The sequence below is a fragment of the Lissotriton helveticus genome, chromosome 12 (assembly GCF_964261635.1).
Source record: "Lissotriton helveticus chromosome 12, aLisHel1.1, whole genome shotgun sequence".
In the NCBI taxonomy this organism is placed as follows: Eukaryota; Metazoa; Chordata; class Amphibia; order Caudata; family Salamandridae; genus Lissotriton; species Lissotriton helveticus.
The window spans coordinates 834,456,049-834,480,605 of record NC_136073.1 but is presented as its reverse complement, the minus strand read 5'-3'; the positions used below and the strand labels follow the sequence as shown (position 1 = coordinate 834,480,605).

The 24,557-nt window shown below is 40.9% G+C and overlaps 1 protein-coding gene across 1 annotated transcript in view; it reads right to left on the bottom strand.

Moving 5' to 3' along the window:
* The window catches only part of LOC144798521 (natural killer cells antigen CD94-like), a 50,751-nt gene extending 30,840 nt beyond the window's left edge, over positions 1–19,911 (bottom strand). Inside the window, exons 1-2 of the mRNA XM_078669443.1 lie at positions 19,816–19,911; positions 14,830–14,969 (exon numbers count right to left, since the gene is read on the bottom strand). Of these exons, the coding sequence (XP_078525569.1) occupies positions 14,830–14,902 (73 nt within the window). The 5' untranslated portion in view covers positions 14,903–14,969; positions 19,816–19,911. The remainder of the gene's footprint in view (positions 1–14,829; positions 14,970–19,815) is intronic.
* Between the last annotated feature and the right edge of the window lie 4,646 nt (positions 19,912–24,557).

Sequence of the window (24,557 nt, the reverse complement as noted above, 5' to 3'; positions counted from 1 at the left end):
GACGGTGATAAACGTCGTTTTTTCGAAGAATGACCCACCGGTTGCTCCTTTCTCAGCACCGAGCCCGACGCTGACGCTGCAGGACAAGAAGACTCGCCCGTTGAAGGTTCTCTGGACCTCTTGGAGCTCTTCTTGGCTGGGGACCTCCCTCTAGAAGACCTATGGCTATGGGCTAGGCCATAGACTCGAATTCTCTCCCTGTCTTTCAAAGTTCTTGATGACAGGGACTCACAGTGAGGGCAGGTCCTAGGGTCATGTTCTTCAGGTAGGAAAAGGATGCATACCTCATGGCTGTCCGACTTTGCCTTCTTCTTGCCACAAGAAGGGCACTTGTCAAAAAGGGAAGGCATATCAAGATGAAAATGCCAACCAACAAGAGAAAACCTACTTGACTAGATGAGAAACGTCGAAGTAAGGTTAAAAATGTAGAAAACTGAGAGAATTTTCCGTCAGAAAATAGAAAAAGAGTGGAGCTGTGTAACCAGGATCCTTCCTGAAGGAGCCGGAAAGAACAACTGACCCAACTGTCACCCCTGAGGCATGATGGGATACTGGGGGTCATGAGTGCCTTAAAGGCACGGTGTCAGTTTTTGGTAGCATGCAGCTACAGGTTAGCTTTTCAGTCTTTTTAGACTGTGTGTTTGCAATGCAGCCTGGGAGCTTTCTATGCTTTCAGGATATAATAAGAATTTCTACTGCTTTTTCAGCATTAAAACAGTTTCAAAACAATCTTTGATGTTGTTTTTCATGTTTCTAATACATAGGTTTCATGTATGGTGGAAATTCTTTACAGCATAATCCAGCTCTATTGTAATTTTGGCTGCAATTGCTTGTTTTTATACATATATATATGTATATATATATGAGTATATATATGTGGGGCACATATAATATAGTGTTTCCGGGGTCCCGCGCATGGGCGGGAATATTCTAATGCTTATGACTATTGATAAGAATCCCCTGGAAGAGAACCATCAGAGAAATGGCTACACGTCCGCCCACCAAATCATGATGGGAAGACATGTAGCCATAATGCTCCCTCCACCGTGAGAGATAACTCTCATGGCACGGGGAGCATAATTTTTCCTTTATGTGCAAAATGAAAATCTAGTTTCAGTACTTAACCCGTTGGCTGCGCTGAACGTTCCGCGCAAGTGCCGAACGTTCTAAGAAACGGGCGGGGCCGCGTTGGCCAACGACGTGCACAGCACTACCGAGGTAGTGCTCGCGACGACCGTTGGCCGACAGCAGCAGCCAACGGGTTAAAAACCCAAAACTATTTAATGTTTGGCTGACACAGCCCTGCACCAAAAAACCAGATGCATTGGCAGGAACTGCAGTGACTGCGGTTCCTGTCAATGCCTTATAAATTACTGCCTCCTTGGCGGTCATTTTTAAATTTGTTGGGCGGTCCCTCCACTACAAGGAGGGACTAATTTACTCTGTCCCCATGGCGCAATGACGGGCAGTCTGTCAATAATTAAATCAGGCCCTTTATTCTTATAGGAATTTCAGAGTGTGCCTAGTGGCATTATTGAGTGATTCTAAACATGCAAAACAACAAAGATGTGGTCCAAGCATACCAGTCAAGGCACTCAAAAAGGCTGAAGTCTTTCATCATGAACAAAAAGTGTCAGAGTACTATTGTTGCCATAGGGCATCTTTTCATTCTTAGACCACTCCTAACCCTCTACTCAAGTTAAAAAGGTCTGATATGCATAATTGCCTGTGCCTCTCTGCCCACCGCTCACCAAATTTCGGGCCTCTATACGTATGTGTCAGTCACACTGTAGTCATTAATGTTACCATGCAAATGCTGATATCACCTCATCTGCACTCTGGTCAAATACTAAGAACTGGAGGCTGTTCATAATCACCAATGCTAGACCCTCCTCTGCTGAGGCTTCTAACCGCATCTAACCACATTCATCCCAGGAACCAGCCTCAGGTATACGCTCAAATTTCCATCATTGGTCGTTCAACACATCAATGTTGAACAGCCACTGTCCTAATTCTCTGTTAGGAAGAAATGGATGGGAGACATTTCTCTCATGTTCCCTTATGGCTACCAGCAGAGTCTGGGCCAGCGCCCCATGAAATATTAGAAAAAAACTTGTACTTTACTGCTGTAGAGTATTAAACATGTGACAAAACTTGTTCATTCCAAGATGTAAACTGGCTACCTCCACCCTACTTGTTCCAGTTGCCTGCTTCTCCACCCCATCCACCTGACTTACTAAGTCTGCTTATCAATTACTCACAATACAGCCTGCTTATTATTCAGCACTTAGAATTCGACTTGCCATCCTGAGTATGAAGCATAATCAGTCCAAAGAAGTAAGATGTGTTCCAACCATAGGGCACCCACTCATGAGGACTGTGTAGCAACCAAAGTCATTCCAAGAAAGTTGAATACATGCCAATATTAGGTAGTCAAAGGGAGTTGAATATTTGCCATCCATAGGTCACCCAATCATGTACATATGGTAAAAGGCATTGCAGCTCAAGGGATCACTGACATAATATCGAGGGACATAATATCGAGTAGCAAAAATATCGTTGACAAAATATCGACAGACAGAATATCGAGTTTGTATCTACAAACAGGTAAGTACAAAAATATCGAGTACAAAATATCGTTTACAAAAATATAGTTTATAAATATATCGACTTTATTAAAAACAGTGTTAAATTAAATTAATATTAAAAATTAATTACTAAAATATACTTAAAAATACATAAATTAACTTATAATAATTAAATAATTAATAACAGTTATCAATTTTTTTTACAATAATATTTGTTAAAACATATATATATATAGTAACATAATATAATTTAATATTATCCAATATTATTACCGTACGATAGCGGAAGTGTAAAAATTACTATTCCCACTCCAGAGAATGCAACAGTAGGGAAAACGTTGGATAGCGTAGGGGTAAAAATTACTATTCCCACTCCAAATAGTGCAACAGTAGGGAAAGCGTTGGATAGCGTAGGGGTTAAAATTACTATTCCCACTCCAAAGAGTGCAACAGTAGGGAAAGCGTTGGATAGCATAGGGGTAAAAATTACTATTCCCACTCCAGTGGGTGCAACAGTAGGGAAAGCGTTGGATAGCGTAGGGGTAAAAATTACTATTCCCACTCCAGTGAGTGCAACAGTGGGGAAAGTGTTGGATAGCGTAGGGGTAAAAATTACTATTCTCACTCCAGTGAGTGCAACAGTAGGGAAAGCGTTGGATAGCGTAGAGGTAAAAATTACTATTCCAACTCCAAAGAGTGCAACAGTAGGGAAAGCGTTGGATAGCGTAGGGGTTAAAATTACTATTCCCACTCCAAAGAGTTCAACAGTAGGGAATACGTTGGATAGCGTAGGGGTAAAAATTACTATTCCCACTCCAGTGGGTGCAACAGTAGGGAAAGCGTTGGATAGCGTAGGGGTAAAAATTACTATTCCCACTCCAGTGAGTGCAACAGTGGGGAAAGTGTTGGATAGCGTAGGGGTAAAAATTACTATTCTCACTCCAGTGAGTGCAACAGTAGGGAAAGCGTTGGATAGCGTAGAGGTAAAAATTACTATTCCAACTCCAAAGAGTGCAACAGTAGGGAAAGCGTTGGATAGCGTAGGGGTTAAAATTACTATTCCCACTCCAAAGAGTTCAACAGTAGGGAATACGTTGGATAGCGTAGGGGTAAAAATTACTATTCCCACTCCAGTGGGTGCAACAGTAGGGAAAGCGTTGGATAGCGTAGGGGTAAAAATTACTATTCCCTTTCCAGTGAGTGCAACAGTAGGGAAAGCGTTGGATAGCGTAGAGGTAAAAATTACTATTCCCACTCCAGTGGGTGCAACAGTGGGGAAAGCGTTGGATAGCGTAGGGGTAAAAATTACTATTCTCACTCCAGTGAGTGCAACAGTAGGGAAAGCGTTGGATAGCGTAGAGGTAAAAGTTACTATTCCAACTCCAAAGAGTGCAACAGTAGGGAAAGCGCTGGATAGCGTAGGGGTAAAAATTACTATTCCCACTCCAAATAGTGCAACAGTAGGGAAAGCGTTGGATAGCGTAGGGGTTAAAATTACTATTCCCACTCCAAAGAGTGCAACAGTAGGGAAAGCGTTGGATAGCATAGGGGTAAAAATTACTATTCCCACTCCAGTGGGTGCAACAGTAGGGAAAGCGTTGGATAGCGTAGGGGTAAAAATTATTATACCCACTCCAGTGAGTGCAACAGTAGGGAAAGCGTAGGATAGCGTAGAGGTAAAAATTACTATTCCCACTCCAGTGAGTGCAACAGTGGGGAAAGCGTTGGATAGCGTAGGGGTAAAAATTACTATTCTCACTCCAGTGAGTGCAACAGTAGGGAAAGCGTTGGATAGCGTAGAGGTAAAAGTTACTATTCTAACTCCAAAGAGTGCAACAGTAGGGAAAGCGCTGGATAGCGTAGGGGTAAAAATTACTATTCCCACTCCAAATAGTGCAACAGTAGGGAAAGCGTTGGATAGCGTAGGGGTTAAAATTACCATTCCCACTCCAGTGGGTGCAACAGTAGGGAAAGCGTTGGATAGCGTAGGGGTAAAAATTACTATTCCCACTCCAGTGGGTGCAACAGTAGGGAAAGCGTTGGATAGCGTAGGGGTAAGAATTACTATTCCAACTCCAAGGAGTGCAACAGTAGGGAAAGCGTTGGATAGCGTAGGGGTAAAAATTACTATTCCCACTTCAAATAGTGCAACAGTAGGGAAAGAGTTAGATAGCGTAGGGGTTAAAATTACTATTCCCACTCCAGTGAGTGCAACAGTAGGGAATGCGTTGGATAGCGTAGGGGTAAAAATTACTATTCCCACTCCAGTGGCTGCAACAGTGAGGAAAGCGTTGGATAGCGTAGGGGTAAAAATTACTATCCCCACTCCAGTGAGTGCAACAGTAGGGAAAGCGTTGGATAGCGTAGAGGTAAAAATTACTATTCCCACTCCAGAGAGTGCAATAGTAGGGAAAACGTTGGATAGTGTAGGGGTAAAAATTACTATTCCCACTCCAAATAGTGCAACAGTAGGGAAAGCGTTGGATAGCGTAGGGGTTGAAATTACTATTCCCACTCCAAAGAGTGCAACAGTAGGGAAAGCGTTGGATAGCATAGGGGTAAAAATTACTATTCCCACTCCAGTGGGTGCAACAGTAAGGAAAGCGTTGGATAGCGTAGGGGTAAAAATTATTATACCCACTCCAGTGAGTGCAACAGTAGGGAAAGCGTAGGATAGCGTTGAGGTAAAAATTACTATTCCCACTCCAGTGGGTGCAACAGTGGGAAAAGCGTTGGATAGCGTAGGGGTAAAAATTACTATTCTCACTCCAGTGAGTGCAACAGTAGGGAAAGCGTTGGATAGCGTAGAGGTAAAAATTACTATTCCAACTCCAAAGAGTGCAACAGTAGGGAAAGCGTTGGATAGCGTAGGGGTTAAAATGACTATTCCCACTCCAAAGAGTGCAACAGTAGGGAATGCGTTGGATAGCGTAGGGGTAAAAATTACTATTCCCACTCCAGTGGGTGCAACAGTAGGGAAAGCGTTGGATAGCGTAGGGGTACAGATTACTATTCCCACTCCAGTGAGTGCAACAGTAGGGAAAGCGTTGGATAGCGTAGAGGTAAAAATTACTATTCCCACTCCAGTGAGTGCAACAGTAGGGAAAGCGTTGGATAGCGTGGGGGTAAAAATTACTATTCTCACTCCAGTGAGTGCAACAGTAGGGAAAGCGTTGGATAGCGTAGAGGTAAAAGTTACTATTCCAACTCCAAAGAGTGCAACAGTAGGGAAAGCGCTGGATAGCGTAGGGGTAAACATTACTATTCCCACTCCAAATAGTGCAACAGTAGGGAAAGCGTTGGATAGCGTAGGGGTTAAAATTACCATTCCCACTCCAGTGGCTGCAACAGTAGGGAAAGCGTTGGATAGCGTAGGGGTAAAAATTACTATTCCCACTCCAGTGGGTGCAACAATAGGGAAAGCGTTGGATAGCGTAGGGGTAAAAGTTACTATTCCAACTCCAAGGAGTGCAACAGTCGGGAAAGCGTTGGATAGCGTAGGGGTAAAAATTACTATTCCCACTCCAAATAGTGCAACAGTAGGGAAAGAGTTGTTTAGCGTAGGGGTTAAAATTACTATTCCCACTCCAGTGAGTGCAACAGTAGGGAAAGCGTTGGATAGCGTAGGGGTAAAAATTACTATTCCCACTCCAGTGGCTGCAACAGCGAGGAAAGCGTTGGATAGCGTAGGGGTAAAAATTACTATTCCCACGCCAGTGAGTGCAACAATAGGGAAAGCGTTGGATAGCGTAGAGGTAAAAATTACTATTCCCACTCCAGAGAGTGCAACAGTAGGGAAAGTAAATACTTCATATATTATTTAAAAAAATATAAATTAATATCTATAAAAAAATTAATTAAAAGTGATTACCAATTTAATATAATATAATAATTAATCAATTAAAATGACAAATTAAAATTAATTATTACAATTAATTACCTATTAATACAAATTATTTACAAATTAACAATTAATAAGTTAACATTTAAAAATTAATTAACAATTAATTCAAATTAAATACAATTAAATAAATTGATGTATTTAATTAATTATAATTAAATTACTTCCCACCCTATTCCCCTATACACCCACAACCCGCTACAGAAAATAAATTAGTAAAATTAACATAATTAGCAATTAATCAATTAGTTAAAATTAATTGCCAATTAAAATTTAATTAATTACCAAATATAAATTAATTAACAATTAATTAAAAATGAATACCAATAAATAAATTTACATATTTAATTAATTATAATTAAATTACTTCCCACCCTATTCCCCTATAAGCCCACAACCCGCTACAGAATTAAATTACGCAAAAATTCAAAAAACACAATTAATTAATTAAAATAAATTATAACATATATACACACTTTTCACACATATAATAACATAAAAAAACTATAAAAAATTCGATATTATTAAAAATTCGATAATTTTAATAACCTATATTATATACTTCGATATTTTAACTTTCTATATTTTTAGCATTCGATATTACATTACTTACCTTAAAAACGATATTTTTGATGTCTATATTCTGTCCATTCGACATTTTGTCCATTCTATATTTTAAACTCGATATTATGTCCATACGATATTTTGTAGTCGATATTTTGACTGTTTACCCAGCTCAAGGAAGTAATATTGGCAGCCCAATCGTGTGCCAAACATAGTGAGCCCAAGGACATGCCAACCATTGGCACAGAGCTTTTGTTGCATTGGCACAGAGCTTTTGTTGTATTGGCAAATAACTTTTGTTGTATTGGCACAGAGCTTTTGTTTCATTGGCACAGAGCTTTTGTTGTATTGGCCCAGAGCTTTCGTTGTCCAGAGCTCAGTTGTTTCAACCTTGGGAAGCACCTTTTTCAGGCGATTCCAATGTCAAGCACAGAGTATCTTTTGTTGGTGACGAAACAATAGCACTTGGTGCAGATTTCTGTAAAATGTGACTTGAAAAAGACTAGGCATTAAACAACTCAGGTGTAAATGCTAGACAATAATCAGCAAAGCCATAGGCATCAGTAAATCTACTAAAAGCTACCCATATGTGGGTAGTTAATATACCTCCTTTGGAGAAACTAACACAAAATATTAAATAGGCACTGTACACTGGTGGAGTTGCAACATTGTCAAAATAGCTCTCTCGATATCCACGGACGCCTGTGCTGCCACCTAAACAAAATATTCCATTGCCATGACCAGGGATGAGTGGCACTTAAACTGAAAAGAGTGTCTGAACCCACAACCCAATAAATGAAGAGGCACAGAGCAGGGGATTGAGCTTATCCTCACTAAATTGGAGTGGACGTTTACCAGAGTGATATATAGTGGTTGCGATTAAATCAACTATTCCACCTATCACTTTTGTGCTCCTCCAGTGTGACACCCTAAGTGCGGCAGACATGCAAGACATTGGTCCTCTCACTCACAGTGCCATCAGACTCAATCTGGATCTCTTTATGAGGCCCAGCAAGCCTGTTTTCATCAGGGCACAAATCCTATAAAAAGAAGTGGGGGAACTGACCAAGTAAACAATATGCAAATGTCCTCATGATATCACGACATAGCGCTATAAAATAAATTAAATTTGTGCTATTTAAATTATTTGTGTAAATACTGGGTCAGACTAACCCATCTGACAGTCTTACAGTGTCTGCATTTATATACAAGGACAGAACAAAGGCAAAAGCATGCCTCCCTTAAGTACCTGTGAAGAGAAGGCAAGCTATGTGCCTTTGTTTCCCTCTGTGGCACTTACATTTAAATGTAAGGTTCCAGGCGGCCCCCAGTCAGCATATACAAACAAACAAAAAAGGAGGCTGGATGGCCCCTTAACTTTGGCCCAGCTGGAGGTGAAAAAGGCTCCCTCGCTGCCTGCAAGTTGCTGCCGGGAATGGAAAGCAGGCAACGTCCAGGTGCTGCTGAACGTGTCCCGGTGTCTGAAAATTACACCGGGACAAGTTCAGCATATTTCTGTGGGGCCCAACTTCTTGGCAGGGGGGACAGTGTCCACCATGAGAAAAGAGTGTGGGGGACGCCGTGTGCCTGCGTGTACCCCCGACTCGAGCCCTGGTTTTCATGTTTTCAGCTTCAAGCTGGCCTGGTGGTTCGGATTGGACTGTTCCTATTTGAGCAGGACCAACACTGATCTGAATTTTGTTGCTCCTGGTCTGGTGTGGTACAGTTAGTTAAAAGAGTATTTAACCCAGAGTATTTAACACTCAGTCACTGAGATTATTCAATCATTCCACACATGATTTTGTTTCTAAGTGAAGCACTAAGTAGGAGAGGTAAGACAAGTTGTGGGTCCTGTAGCTCACTGACCCATAGGACTAAGGTTCTAACTTACTGGTGATACCCAATGAGGCCCAAACTAGCGTGTGGTGGCATACATTTCCAGTCAGAGGGTTATGGAATGGTGGTTCAGGTAGGAATATTCCCACCACAGCAGGGCCACGGCTGATGTCATATGGTTGATTCCTGTCTGGAGAAGAGTTTGAAAACTTGGAATGCCAACTGAGTAATTACCATTGAATAAAGGCATTCCACGCATTGTTCTTTTTAGTTTCTCTCACTTTTGCACCATAACCAGGGATTGATGGCAGCGGAATGTTGAACACTACTCCCGAATAGGGAAAGAAGTGCCTTGAAGAATGAAGCACTTAATCACCTCAACAGATACTTGCAAATATATAGCTGACCCTCATTGTATAAACACAGGTTATTTGAAACTCTGTATAAAGCTTCAACTCTGTTCTTGCTCTAACCTTGGAAAAAGTAAATAACAAGGTGCGTGAGTTGTAATGCTTCCCAGCCCCTGGATACACCAATGATCAGCGCCCCGCATTAGCCCTCTTACCCAACTCCTGAAAGTTTGTTAGTGCCTCCTAAGTTCTCTTCCTCAGTATCTCAATTGGCATATATGCAGAGCCTCTGGAATGTTGTGTCAGGGGAGCACCAAATTATATGGAAAAAATGACTAAATTATGAGGCAAGAAAAGGTCAATTATACTGCAAGATACAGCACATTTTTTATAGTAGTTCTTACATTTGTAATACTGATATTGAAGATTGTGGTGCTCATTTTGAAACTTTAATACATAATATCAGTCAGAAAAGTGTTTCTTGTGAAATTTCTCTGGATATGTTGATAATGGGGTTCAAGGATCTAACGCATTGTATGACAGATTATCAATAACAAAAACATAATCTAATAAATATCAAGAACTAAATATAATTTCAAAACATTCACTCCATGGGCTGTATATTTTTGGTTATTAACTCGAAAGAAGCAAATGTTTTGTAAATGATATTTAGGCTAGGGGAGGGCACAAGTTCCACTCCGCTGGCGAGGTTTTGGCCACTTCGCGTTACGCATGTAACTCGGAGTTCCAGCCAAATTCCGCCAACTGCCACATGGGGGATTTTTTCCTCACTCACAACTCGCCAATGGAAACTTGGCAAGCGTGATTTAGCATGTCCATGCATGATTTTGGGTCATTTAGAGGGCACCCGGTGACATTTTCCAAGCAGGGGCATCACGGGTGGTCGCGAACGTTGGCATTCAGAAAGCTGCCACTTGAGTAGAAAATCTACTCAAGGGGCAGCAAAATCAACTCAAGAAGCAGCGTCCTCTGACACCCAGCGTGATAGTTTTTGAGCGGATTTTTCAGCGTGGAACAAGCTGCCGGCACTGAAAGTCAGTACGAGGAGCACAACATGCCTAATCACGCCCATTTGCGGAACTCTGTGGATTCTCGCAGCATTTTCATGTAACTCTGAGGAATTCTTCTAGGTGAAACTCTTTGAGTTCTGCCCAACCCTAATATAGGCCACACTATTTATGCCAGACAATATTTAGGGCATGATATTCTGGGACTTTATGCCTGATGCATATCAAATTTGAGGTGTCTTGCAGGGGCTTTATTGCTATCTCTTTAATGAACTGTGAATACCAAGTGGGACAACAAGCCACGGGGACAGCAAAGCAGACCTCCTAGAAGTAAGAAATGAAGGTGCTCAATAATACAAAGGTGTTATGTGTGTTACTATACAACCAAGGGAGTGCAGCTGAATGTGGCATTGCCCACTCCAGACACTCTCAAAACAGCACAGCTGCATGAGGTATCCTACTTGAGACAGACCAACTATGTCTGATAAGCTGTGTGAGGCACTAAATAATTGAGGTAGTCCAGCTACTGCAGTGGAAATATCAGCTTTACCTTCCAAACACAGATAGCAATCTCCTTGAATTATGTGTGACACTGAAATGTGACGATACCCAAAATAACTGAATTAGCAAGCAATTTGATGAGAAATTATTTAGAATTTATGATGGTAATGTCAGGAGATGAGACAGATGTGTCTGTATATTATAAACAATTGGTTAGGGATACAAGAAAATTACTTCTAGCTCAGCGGTTGTAACTTTTGAAGGGTTGCTGCGGTGATGACTTACTTTCTCAGGACACAATGCTCATTCTCTTCAATACATTTCAAGTGAAATCAACTTCATATCTTCTCCCAAAGAGATAATATGTAAAGTTTCTAATATTAATTCTATTGTATAGTACTGGTTGAATATTAAAACGTTTTTCACATCAACCAATACAAATATTGATTTCAGAACACTGACTACAAAGATGTAGAGATAAGACTGTGGCAAATCTATACAACATATAGTAGATGTCGAATATTCTGGATTCAGTATTTTCACAGGTCAGTGTTAAAGCCTATTGCCTTGGTTATGAGAGTCCATTTGGCAAGTGTGATATGTATTCATCTGATAAATAATGAAGCCTTATGGTACAATATGTAATGGGTGCAATGAATAGGATCTATTACAACTTTTTTCCCCTAAACGGGGAATCACATGATGATTTTGATGCTTACCGAACCAAAATCTTTATTGGTCTTGTAATTATTAGATACTGGACTTCGATATATATCAACAGGTTTATGCAGAAATGGATGCGGTTTGTTGTTGCACAGAGTGTTTACTGGGTGAAATAAAGAAACCAAACTCATAATTGCTGTATTTGCTGTGACATGTGTTGCCACATATCATAATTTACTGAGCTAGGGGTAATGATGACTCTGATGATAAACTCAATGACAATTTTAAGGCATCACCTTCATTTGTGAAAAAATCTAAAGATCTATTCAGATAACTCAACAGCAGTGGTCTCTATTGACGTGGTCTCACTTTTTCACAAGCATAGAGTTATAGTTTGGGAACTGAACAAAACTTTAGACACTCAAATATTTCTGAAGCACGCACATATTTCTTGGGTGATTCTTCTGTATCATATTATAAGCACACTACCATGTTGTTGGCTATGGAGAAGTTAATACTTATAAACATCTAGTTCTGTTTTTGTGTTTTATTTCGTCAACTGATCCAGTGTACCACCGTTGGTTCCTGCGTTGCTCCATCTTACATCAAATTGACCACTGGTAACCTGGAGCAAAATGTAACATGGGGAGGTGGGATGGAGGAATTTGGGAAAAAAAGAAATGTTGAACTTTTGATTTTGTTTTTAACCTTTTTATAATTGTACCATTGGAAGAATATGTCCGATATGTGAATAACAACGGGTGAATTGTGATCCTTACATTTAAATCCAATCTCTCTGCTGAATTCCTGAACCTCCAAATTAAGATTGTAAGTGATAGATTAGAGACGCCTATGATTTGTGAGAACATCATCACCCAGGTGAAAGGTGAACATTTACAGAGTTAGAGTGTCACCTATTGGGAGTTTATCAGTGCGAACAGGAACTGTTTGAGTGTGGTGGATCAGTTGTACAATTTATGCAAATGTCTGTGTATTCTCCAGCTGGGGTTATTCACCCTGAGTTATTCATAATAATTTATATTAACCTCATGCAGTATAAGATTCTTAGAAATTAGATTTCAAATATTTATTTATATAATTATTGAAGAGTTGTGTGAAGTGCATTGGTTACCTTCTTACAGGCACCCCAAAATATAGCAATGATGTATACAATAGATCCCGGCTAAACATTGGCTTTTACTTCAAGTTTAACTGAAGGTAAATAAAATAGTGTCAGGGGGCAAACTAGTTGCTTGTAAGAAAGGTCCACATATTAAATAGAAATTAAATGTGAGTTTCTTTTTGAACGCTTGTGACCAAATGACTTAGCCATCCTCCAAATCCCATGGATGTTGCGTCTATGCCATCTGTATGTATACCATGTGCAAATTTGGTTTGAACAAGGGCAATAGTTGTTCTCATAGTCTCGAGATGAGTACCAAACTATGGGCCCGATTAGGATCGCGGTGAATCCGCATCCTCCGGGCCGGCGGAAAACACCGCCGGCCCGGAGGATGCGGATTCACCGCTGCGGTTAGAGAAAAGACCCCCCGCCAGATTAGGATGGCAGGGGGGTCATCTGCGGACGGGGAGACCGTCCGCCGCTTTTCCGCCAGCTCTAATATGGTGGCGGTGTCTATCAGACACACACCGCCAGCCATATTACGATGCATGGGGAAACATGCTTTTCCACGGCGGGTTTTACGCCGTGGAAAAGCATGTGGTCTTTGGCGTTTGGGGGACCGTTGCGGGCCCCCAGGTTGTGGGGGTGGGGGGTGCACATGGGGGGTACCTATGGTACCCCCCAGCATTTACATGCACAAAGCGGCAGGCACCACGCGGTGCCTGCCGCTTTGTGCATGTAAATGTTAAAAATGCATTTTTAACCTTGCGGCAGCACCCGCCACAATGTTAAAAATACAGGATGTGACCGCCAGGGTGGCGGTCACATCCTAATTTGCACAGAGGGACCGCCGTTGCCCCTGCGGACGGTCCCTCCACCTCTGAGGTGGCGGACGGACGCAGGTCCGTCCGCTATCCTAATAGGCCCCTATGTTGCTGTGTTTGATAAGATTGGTCACTTTTGAAAAAAAGAAATCAAGAGCTAACACTAACAAGAAGGGAGCGTACAATGATTATCAGGAAGCTCACTGAGAATCTAAAGGATTTTAAAAAGGAGGAAGGGCAAAGAGGATTAGTTTTAATACATGGACCCAAAGTAAATGTAAATGTAAAATGTAAATTGATACTTGTATAGCGCACTACTCACCTGCAAGGGTCTCAAGGCGCTTGTACGAATACCGCTGTGGAACCCATCCTGGCTTTCCCTGTGAGGTGTCCACTCCTGGGCACCCCCAAGGTGGAGGCCAGGCATCCTTAGCGTTGTGGGGGCCGTTGTGGAGATTAAGCAAGCTATTGCCCAGAGTTGCAGAGTGGGACTCCATGATTGGAATAGGCACCGAGGCAAGAATTATCAGGTCCGTGGAATTTTTTAGCTCAAGACCTGCCAAGGCAGGGAATTGAACCCTGGTCCCGGGCTAGACCTCTGCATCAGGGTCTGCAGCTCTAACCATTGAGCCACACTTCTCCAAAGTGTCCTAAACAGTTGGAGGATGGGTCTTTGAAGTCAGATAATAAAATAACAATTAACCGCTGCTGATGTCAGGCCTTATGGAGGATATGATTTATAACATTTTACCAGGTAGTGCACTGATGATTGACAACTGCATGAGTGACGTGGATCCTGAGCTTAAAAGCTTAACCCTCATTTTTGCCAATATGAATGAGCTTATAATTATTAGAATGCAATACTTAAATATTGCAATGTAATTTGAAACTATTTATTGCTTCTTATGTCAATACATTTTGAATTTTGGGATTTTGCATAAATAAAAAGTGGCAGGGCAAACATAATACACAATAAAACCTTTAGATTGCGTTGACATTTAGAGTCTGATTCGGACTTTTCCAGACAGGGTACCTCATCACAATGTGACACAGTACCCTTATACCAAACACTTGTTCCATGTCTTCCTCATTTACAGATGGTTGCACCCTAGGCGTAATGTCGATGGGGCCTGATTGACTCCATTGATCTTTGATGGAAAACTACCTCAAAATGCAAAACTGAGTATGGACTGTTAGAGGATGGACGTTACACCATCTACCACACACACAACTGCATGCACACAACCACGCACACACACGCACACCCCACACACTGTGAAACAAACACTATCACACATTTACAAACACCAGCACAAACATCACATAATTTTACACACTGCCTAATATGATGTGATATTTGTGTACCCATTTTTCTTTTTTACATGCAGTAACATATCAGGAAACCTCCCACAGACCTCTGAGCCCCTCCATTTTCCCATATTGCCCATTACCTGATCTCAACTTGGATGTTTTCCCCACATTTGACGTAAATTTCAAATCCACATAGGTCACATCCGACTCCATTGAAGCAGGTTCTAGTCTCTTCTACACCAAGGTTACAGTTTCCAAGGAAATGGTTTCTTTACATCATCTGAAAGTAACAAGGTAAAAAGAAAGCAAAGTTTGTGAAAACACTTGTGGGGAGAAACCATAAATGACTTGCTGTTCTAACAGGTACAAAAAGAGACAGCAAAAATTCAGTATCAAAACCACAAATTCGAGTCCTGTATGAAGTTTTCATGAGTAACATCACACTGTTTTAAAAAAAAAGCTAAGCTACATGCAAAATACACGGTAACTCCAGTAATGTATTCACTTCAAAATAAAGTTGTACAATTTGAAACTCCTGCATAGGTTTTCCAAATAGGGCTATCAAAATGTATTTTCTCTGTTCTAGCAATTTTCAGTGTTTTGTAAGTTTTGTTTCATAACATCCCTTCAACTTATGTTTCATGTAAATGTCAGTGTTTTATCCTCTCAAAAGTAAAGTATGTTTCTTTATTCAGAAAAAATAATGTTTGGTATGACAAAAAAAATCTCCAAAAAACAGATATTTTGATACTTCTACTTAATCCCAGATGTATATATGTCTAATGTTTGTGTATGTGTGCTTACAACCTGTTTATGCACATGTACACATGACATCTCGATCGGCAATACCAATGTAATGGTTCGCAATCTCATTGTTATGCATCGAGGATGGTCATGCTAATAAGTTCAAATAGTCGAATAGTCATTAGTGTCAATAATGTTGGCTTGTAAAGGCAATCGATCCTTATGCATGTTCACAAAGGGAAATATACATATGTATATTACATCTATAAATAGTTGTGACATTTGTGCTAATCACCATCTCACAGTGCACATTTACACCTTTGTGAGACTTACACATCTGCAGCCCCCTCAAATCAGGTAGTAGAGTATCCTACATCAGAATTTTAAAGTATAAGGTCACTACCTGTAACTTTGTACACATATATTGGTAATTTTATTAATCTCTAAACAAACTTTAATGCAAGATATAAACAGCAATTAGCTTGAACTATATGTTGTTAACAAATAACTAGTCACATAAAATGGTACAGCACATTAGCACATCAAATAAAAAATGTGTAGCTAAAAAAATGTATTTAAATATATTAATTTCATTTATAAATAACAGTTGTAAGCAATATTTTTTTTAATTCACACTGTTATTTTTATTTTTAGCTATAATTACAAAATGTTGTTAAAAGCTATGTGTTCAATTCGTTCAAGTTATTTCTAGTTTTTTTTTAAATGTGTAAAAGTTTATTTAACTCTTTAAAGTCTGATTATTATGAAATTTTAAAATAAAATAATGTATTAATTACACACACACACATATATATATATATATATATATATATATATATATATATATATATATATATATATATATATATATATATATACATATGTATAATTGCAATGTTGAAATAATGTAATTTATTTAACATCATTACACTATTTCATAAGAGATGTTATTTTATTTCTATTTCTCCGTTATTTACTAATGGAGTGTGTTGCAGTTCATGTGTACTGTCTCAGGCCCCTGCCAGAGATTAATGCCACCTAATTTCCGGCCCCTGCCAGAGATTAATGGCCCAGCAGGTGTTAATATGGGCAGGCATACCCCGCAGTCAGGAAGAGGGGCATGTCAGCCAACCCTGGGCTCAGGGCTGAAGCACGGATTGCCGAACAATTCTCGGAATTCGGTTTGGTTGTATTTTTCCTCTCCTATTTACAAATACAGACAGAAGGAAAATATTTTTCCATCTGTATTTATATGTAAGAATCAGTTTAAATGGAAAACCGGGAGCCTTACCGTGTGCACTGTCTATTTAAATAAATGTGGAAAAATACTAGCTGCAACGTCTTTTTTTGCTTGCGGCAAAAATAAATAAAGATATATACAGATAAAATGACAACAAAATAAATATGGATAGATACAGACGGAAATGTTAAAAAAATAAATACCATAAAACGGGGAGCCCTATTTATATTGCTGTTTTGCAACTAAACAAGTGGATTGGGAGGGTATATTCCTTGCTTGCGTTGGAGCCAATGGCATCATTGCTACACCCACGGTTATCGGAGGTGGGGTGCAGAATACCAAAGCTGCGCAGTCTTGATTCCACCTCAGGCCTCTTTAATCCACCACCAGACACTCCCTCCCCTTTATCGTGCTCTTGCAGGTTCTTGTTTTTTCCCCATTGTGGCTGTTGTTCTGTCTTTCTCTTTTCCCTTCTTTTCACCTTTGTGTTTTGTTGTGCACAATGAGTTAAAATAAAAGCACCGGACCCTAAAAATGAGTACCCATTGGCCCCACCTGCAAACACCGGCTCAAATTAAGCACAGCATGCTCCACTATGGGATATCTGTGTGAGAATACCTGAAGTAAGATTGTCATGGTCTGGAGTGTTCAGGACGACTGCAGAAATGGCCTAGGAACTGAGAAGTTAACATTGCTGCTCGTGGTGTAGCACCTTCCTGAGTACTGGTCCCGTTACCTGCCTATCTAGCTATGAAGCCAACTTCTGCCTTGTGCCTCATTTCTATAATTTCATTTCGTCACGTTTGCCCATAAGGAAATGAAGATGCTGATAGCAAATCATAGGGGCCATTCTTCCATGACGGCACTTCAGCGTTCCCCATTAGCGTCTACCCTCTGTCCTTCCATGAGTCCAAAAGTGCAACATATTTAGGAGCTGGCAAGGGACAAATCACAAAACTTCAATCGCTTCAGAATGCAGCGGCTCGGGTTCTTCTTGGATTACCTAAATACCACCCGACGTCAGCGGTGATTAAGGAGCTGGCTCCCAGTCCGTCAGAGAGTGAACTTTAAAGCCCTACGCCTATTGCATAAGGCTATATACGGAGGAGGGGCTGCGGACGTTCAAACCTTGTTTTCTGAATACCAGCCCCAACGCTCTCTCAGGTCTGCCAACACAGGATTGGTATGTGTCCCTAGAATAAAAAGAGCTAGATGGGGAGGAAAGGGTTTCTCCTACCAAGCATCCATCTTATGGAACTCCCTCCCTGTGACAATCAGGTTAGAATCCAACAGGGCCTTTTTCAGGAAAATGATAAAGACCTGGCTCTTTTCAAGATCTGTTGCTATCTGCATCATATTCACCCAGCGCCAAAACTCCCCGGCAAAAGTGCGCTTTATAAGCTAGTCAGTCAACACCACCTCTGAAGACCAGCATCACACCTCTGGGTTAGAAAGGGTGGAAGAAAGAAACTGGGCAGTTCTGATGGGGCAGTGGCACATGCCTGGCCCAGTAGATACGCCCATTTGGTCTTTATAAACCACTGATGCACAACACCCTAAAGCTAATCCTAAGGTGTGAACTTGTGTCCCTCAACTATACATTGGCACGCAAAAGAACAATGAATACCGTGTTTGGCACTTACTGTGGGACTAACAGTTTAGGGGCTGTATCAGTCGATAGAAACTAAGGATTGACACCCAAGCACCATATTTTTATACGAGTCCACAAACTTAATCTGGCGGCATGCCAGCCTCACCAAAGGATGATACTTTGTCCTTGGGCCTAAATTTAGACTAAAGCCTACTTAGAACTTTATTTTCCTGATTTTCTCCATCCTTTCAGAACAAACTACAAGTAGCAATGACCCTATCAAAATTGATACACAATAAAGGCGTACTCTTCCACCGCAGCCCTTCACGTGGCCTTGGGAAAGTGTAATCACTACGACTTTAATCCTTCACAATAAAGGACTTCTTATCACACCCTTCAATGCTGAGTGACTATGTGAGCAATCTGGAAACCTACAGTCTTTCTTCCCACACTACAAGCCCGACTTTGATATTTCCCGGTGTCTATTATCTAACTTTATGATAAGCTTACAATAAGGGATCTCTAAATAAAACTTGTCATGTTTAAAGGAAATAGTGTTAGTGCTTGATCACAACTGACTTAATACTCTTCACTTAGACAGAGTTCCAGTAACCTTTCCACAATAGAACTCTTGGCCTTAACAATAGCTGAAAGGAAAAGCCCCTTTGCATGCCCTTGGATTCCCAATGTAGCTGGCCACCCTTGCCAGCATAGTTTATGTAACTTTACATTTCATTTGTCACAAGAAATCCCCCAAATTATGCCATTATGTCAAGTCACTTAAGTACATGCCGTTCGCAGTAAGATTTTACTGTAAGCACGTGGAATAACGTGAGCGGCCAGAACGAAAGCCGCTGTTGCTCATGCCACTTGCTTTTTTCTGTTGTTTTTATTTTTACTGCAAAATGTGTCCCTAGTCCAAAACTGTTGTGAGGATGCACTTTGCACTAAAATACAGTACCAGATGACAGATTCGCATTTCATGTGTCTACACGTAATTTTCTGGAAATTATGCGTAATTACTCTAGAGTAAATTACACAAATTTCGCAAACACCTAATGATAGCATCAAAATGACTCCCCCACAATCAATCCTGGGACCACATCTCCTTTCACACATGGCGCTAGGTCCAGTAGCACAAAGGGTCTCTTTCATGACACTCTGCTTCACACATAGGCACTCAATGGGGAAGACCCCATCTTCTTGTAAGAACAGGTTGCCGTCTAGTAACTACAGAATGTCAGAACAAAGGAAGTCCTACTTTTTGTTGTATCTCGTTTCAAGAAACACCACAATGGAAGCTGTTTCCTCTCTTCAAACCACTAAACATTGCAACACTCTACAGATAGGGAAACACGCGGACCAAATTGTATTCAAGAAAGCAAAACAAATCTGCTTCCAGTTTGAACCCCAGACTCAATCACTATACTGTAATGTGCATTGAATTATCATCATGCAATTACATCTAAAGAATTACGACTGACTTCACAATGTAGTTGGCTTGTAATGTTCATCATAATGGTTCCTATGGTCTGTGCCTCCACCCCTTACCGTGCGGCTAGGAAAACCAACTCTGAACTATGACTGTGCCGGGGCGTAATTTGAGCCGGTGATTGCAGGTGGACTCATTTTTTGGCCCTGCCTCTTATCTTTCCTCTTCAGTCTTTGACCCAGAGCAAGACAGGAAAATACAAAAAAGGGGAAAGAAGGTGGAAGAGAAAAACAGGAAAACAGTGATAAAGAAAGATGAGGAAAGATAGGAGGGATTAAATAGTACCTGAAAAAGTGAAATAGGAAGGCAGGGGGTGTCAGGTGGTGGCTCAAAGAGGCATGAGGAGGAATCAAGCGTTTGGAGCTTTGGTATTTGGTAGCACTGAGATTCAGTAGTATCAGCTGTGGCTTCTGAGCACTTATTATTTTACAAGTTAAGCACTGGACAGGTGCACATGTCTGTAGTTGGTGTATCATAACCAAAGACAAATCTAAATTGTACAGGTCACGTGCCTCCAAATCAAAGGAGGAAACCACCCACAGAAGCTTCATGCACACATTTACAGACAAGGCAACCAAGCATTCAAGGTCTGTCTTGCGCAGCTGCAGACAAAACAACTAAAATTAGCATCAGTCTGATACACCGCACACGAAAAGACATTGATTTTAAGCATTCATAAAATACTGACGCACCCTTTCCTCCTCTTCATGACCCAATCATACGTACATGCACTAGACAAGTTGAGATACCACTTAGCACCTCACACCCAACTATACTTGCTACAAATTTGCACTTTATTATATAGACCTGCAAATTCTGGCTTGCATCAAGGTTTCCTGTAAGTAAAGCTCTGGCTTGAACTAAATCGTACATACATGTTACATGGATTCTAGGCACAACAGGGACACATATCAACAGCAAGCTCTATGTAAACACAGATACAAATCAACAGGTCTACAAATCAATGTTTACTATCTACTGTGAATTATTATTGTCACAGGTACTGTTTTTTTTTTAATGCTAACATTTCTGCACCTTTTTTTGATCTTTCAGTCTTCCACTGGACATGAAATCATGTTTGTGAAAAACTGCACACTCAGTCCTCTCTTGGGATCAGACACACAGCTCGAAGTTTTCTTTTACAGACTACCCTAGAACCATGCACTTTCCAACCACGAATGCACTTTCCAGCTTACAATGGTGATCAATGCGACCCCGCAAAGAAACTCTTGCTTACACCAAATCAGAAAAAGCAACTGCACATGCAGCAGCTTGCACCAAATAGGACAACACTTTCTGGTACACAAGCCAATCAAGGGGTGGCATGTAAATACATTCCTAATAGGGTACTTACTTTAATACTCCATTTCTTTTAGCGCTTGTGCTACCCCCGAAACCAAATCCTCTGTTAGTGCAAATCTACACACTACTCAAGCAATTTGTCAATGGTATCACCCCGGATCATGACAGTGAAAATCCAGTTCTTCTCAGTAAAAGTGCGTGAAAAGTCTTCTAGACGGTAGCTCTCTCGTCGATACACCCTTGTGAAGTGATGCCCACATCTAGGACAGAGTATTTTTGTGACTTCTCCAAAATGGTTTGTGGCTTCTAACTCCTTCCTCTTAGCTAGAAAGTCTACAGGATGTTTGCAAATTAAGCATAATAAATGCACAATTCTCAGAAAAAGTCACAATTCTGCAGCCATAGGTCTACACCGTCACATGGGTTGAGTCACAACCTTCTTGAATTCACGAAACTTTTCCATATTATGTCTAGAACCCGCACCAGTCTCAGTTTCTCTATGTTATTTATGAGACAGTTTCATCAAGTCTTTTTCCCCAATTTATCTGTGCGTCTTGTGCAATTAGTCTAGACAAAATGCTAGCTCTTGTGCCATGGCACAATTTTATTTCCCTTTTTTTCTTCACAGGAAAAATATTTTTCTTGGTGCAATGGATTATATATTAATGTGCAATCTACTCTCCTCAGAAAGTTACAGGCAGTACAAAATGCCGCCGCAAGACTTATTCTGGATATACCAAAACCTCAGTCTGTTAGATCAGCAATTTGGGACCTTCACAGGCTGCCAGTCGGTCAGCGGGTAAAGTTTAAGGCACTCTGCATCGCCCACAATGCACTTCACAAAGAAGGGCCAAAGTTCCTATGGGACCTTTTTTGTTTGTACTCCCCTAATAGACTTCTGCGTTCGGCCAATGCCAATTTTATACCGATGGTCAGAATTAAAAATACAAACTTGGGGGGGGTAGTTTTAGTTACAATACCGTCAAGGAATGGAATTTCCCTCCTCTATATCTTAGAAAATTCCCTCCCTTCTTGAGTTCAGAAAACACCTGAAGACCTGGCTTTTTTAGAAGCAGTAGTCCATAGTACAGTATGTAGCACTGGAAGCGCCAAGACACTTAAGGGTATATGTGCGCTGTATAAATTTAATTAACATAACATAACAATACTGTTTCCCCAAGTTCTGTGGGTGTTCCCTTCCACTCCCAGTTTATGAACATTGTAACCTCTTGCCAGTTGTAAATCTCTGAATATTTCTACAGTGGGAAGTAGTCTAAGGAATTTTAGAATAATCTGAAAACGTTTGGAGGTGTTTTCAAATTCAAGGGAAACAACGCAGTGGAATGAACCCTTTTTTTTGCGGGATTTACTCATTAACACAATTACGATAGCATTGAGCAACAAAGCAAAGGATTTATAACTGCAAATTCAACTTTGGTGACCATCCTGCAGTTGTAAATCCAGTAATTTGGGCTTGCATATCAGGATTAAACATGCAGTTTGTTTGGGGATTTGGGTCCTTGGAGTGTCAATAGATGAACATGCCCATCCTGCTCACCTGAATTTGGTGTCCAACCTAGGTCCAGATCCAAGACAAATCTTTTGGATAGCCGCATAAAAAATGTATAAATCCATCTAAATTAATATATTCGTGTAGTTTGTGGTTATACAAAAAATCTGGCATGGGCCCAGCTCAGCTTGACTTACAGTGGACATGCCTACAGATTCACAAATTCTTCACTTATATAATTTACAAGTTATGAGCCCGGATGACCATACAGTTAAAGAAGTTGTTTTGCTTTCAGTGGCAGACAGGATTCTATACCACCAAGCCCCTGCCCACCAAAATCATTTAGAGACAGTGGACCCTAAATATTCTGTTGACGGACACCTCGTTGGCTCTATCAACAGAATACTTCCTTTAACATCCCAAAGGAGTAGGGGCAGTCAGAGGAAGGACATTACACCTGAAAAACCTGGAGGCAAAGGACAAAAAAAGCAATAATGACCCCCAACCCTGGAACAAAAACTTCCAGGGTGTCATGGTCATTAGTTTTGTATTTTTCAAACATTAACCCCCACTTTGGGAGGTTATTTCTCAAAAAAATAAAATATTTCAATAGTTTGGTGGGCAGCCGTCAGAAATTGACCGCGACAATCTACTAAACTTTTAGTACAATGAAAGGAACTTTGAGTGTTTTTAAATCGTTCCTCAGGTATATCTTTGAGTAGGGTCATTCCAGAGTCTTTTGGCTTTTATAGACACTTGCAGGAGTGTGGGAGTGTGAAAAGGGAATGGTTAGGGGTGCACCAAAGCATCTGCGCATGGCAAATTTCGGCCCGCTGCCTTGCACTTACCTGTGTGTGATGTTTGACGGTGAAGCTTTCTGCACAGGTACATTTCATCCTAATTTGTGAGTCCTTTATGCATTCCAGTTTACTCACGAGATGGCAGTGTCCCCCACAAAGAGGTGTATTGAAAACAATCCAATGTCCCAGCAGGAGGAAATAATAAGAAGCCCAGCTAGGACTCGCTGATAGACATACACTTTTAAATTGTATATAACCTCGAGCTCACTTTCAAAATTTTTTGTGGTTCACTCGCGTCTGTGAGGTATTGAGGGGTGGGCGTAACTTGCCTAATTCAGTGTAGTGTAATCATATGGGATTCCCTCTGGATTAAAATGCACTTTAAACTAGTAAAAGCACGTGCTCATCACAGAACACAATAGTGTTGTCTTTCAACGGTGCCATAGAGATTCTTCCTGGCTGAACTGGTTTCAACTGTGTGCACCTCAGAGAAGTTGTATTGATAAAGTCACTAAAGAATAAATAATCTGCTCATCACAGAACGCATTACCAGGAGCAATGGTCAGTATGGAGTTAATTAAATAATATGTGCCCATCACAGTTTAAGGAAAGAGATCCGCAATCTCTTGTTCGGCCAGCAGGTGTCTCTCTTCCACAATAGACAAATGTAGTTTATTAGTCTAATATACATAAAAACAACTAATATCCACCACCCAGGTAATTTTTAGAGCTTTGGGGGTCTGAATTGCCACAACTGTAGGAGTGTAATGGTTAGTAGTTGTGCTGGTACTGTAATTGGCAGCGCTGGCAGGGGCAATGGCTGGTGCAAGCTGCAGAGGCCTCCTGACGAGGGCCCTGGCACTTATTTTTTTTTTAATTAAGCACTGCCCGGGAGTGGTAGTAAGGTGGATGAAAAGAGGCCTCCAAGTGCTATGAAATGTAGCCCCCTCAGCCGCTACAGGTAAGAGCGGTAAGGTGGTGGGGCCAGGTGAGGGGGATTTCGAGAGACGGCCACAAGGGAAAATGAAATAAATAATGAATACTCCCTCGTGGTCGTCTCGCGAAATCCCCCCTCACCTGGCCCCACTGCTCTTACCTGCAGCAGCTGCCCATCAGCCAGCTGAGCAGGACGGTCTAAAATGCTGGCAGTGTGCAGGCAGAGGAAGAGGTGGCTATGGATGTTTCCTGC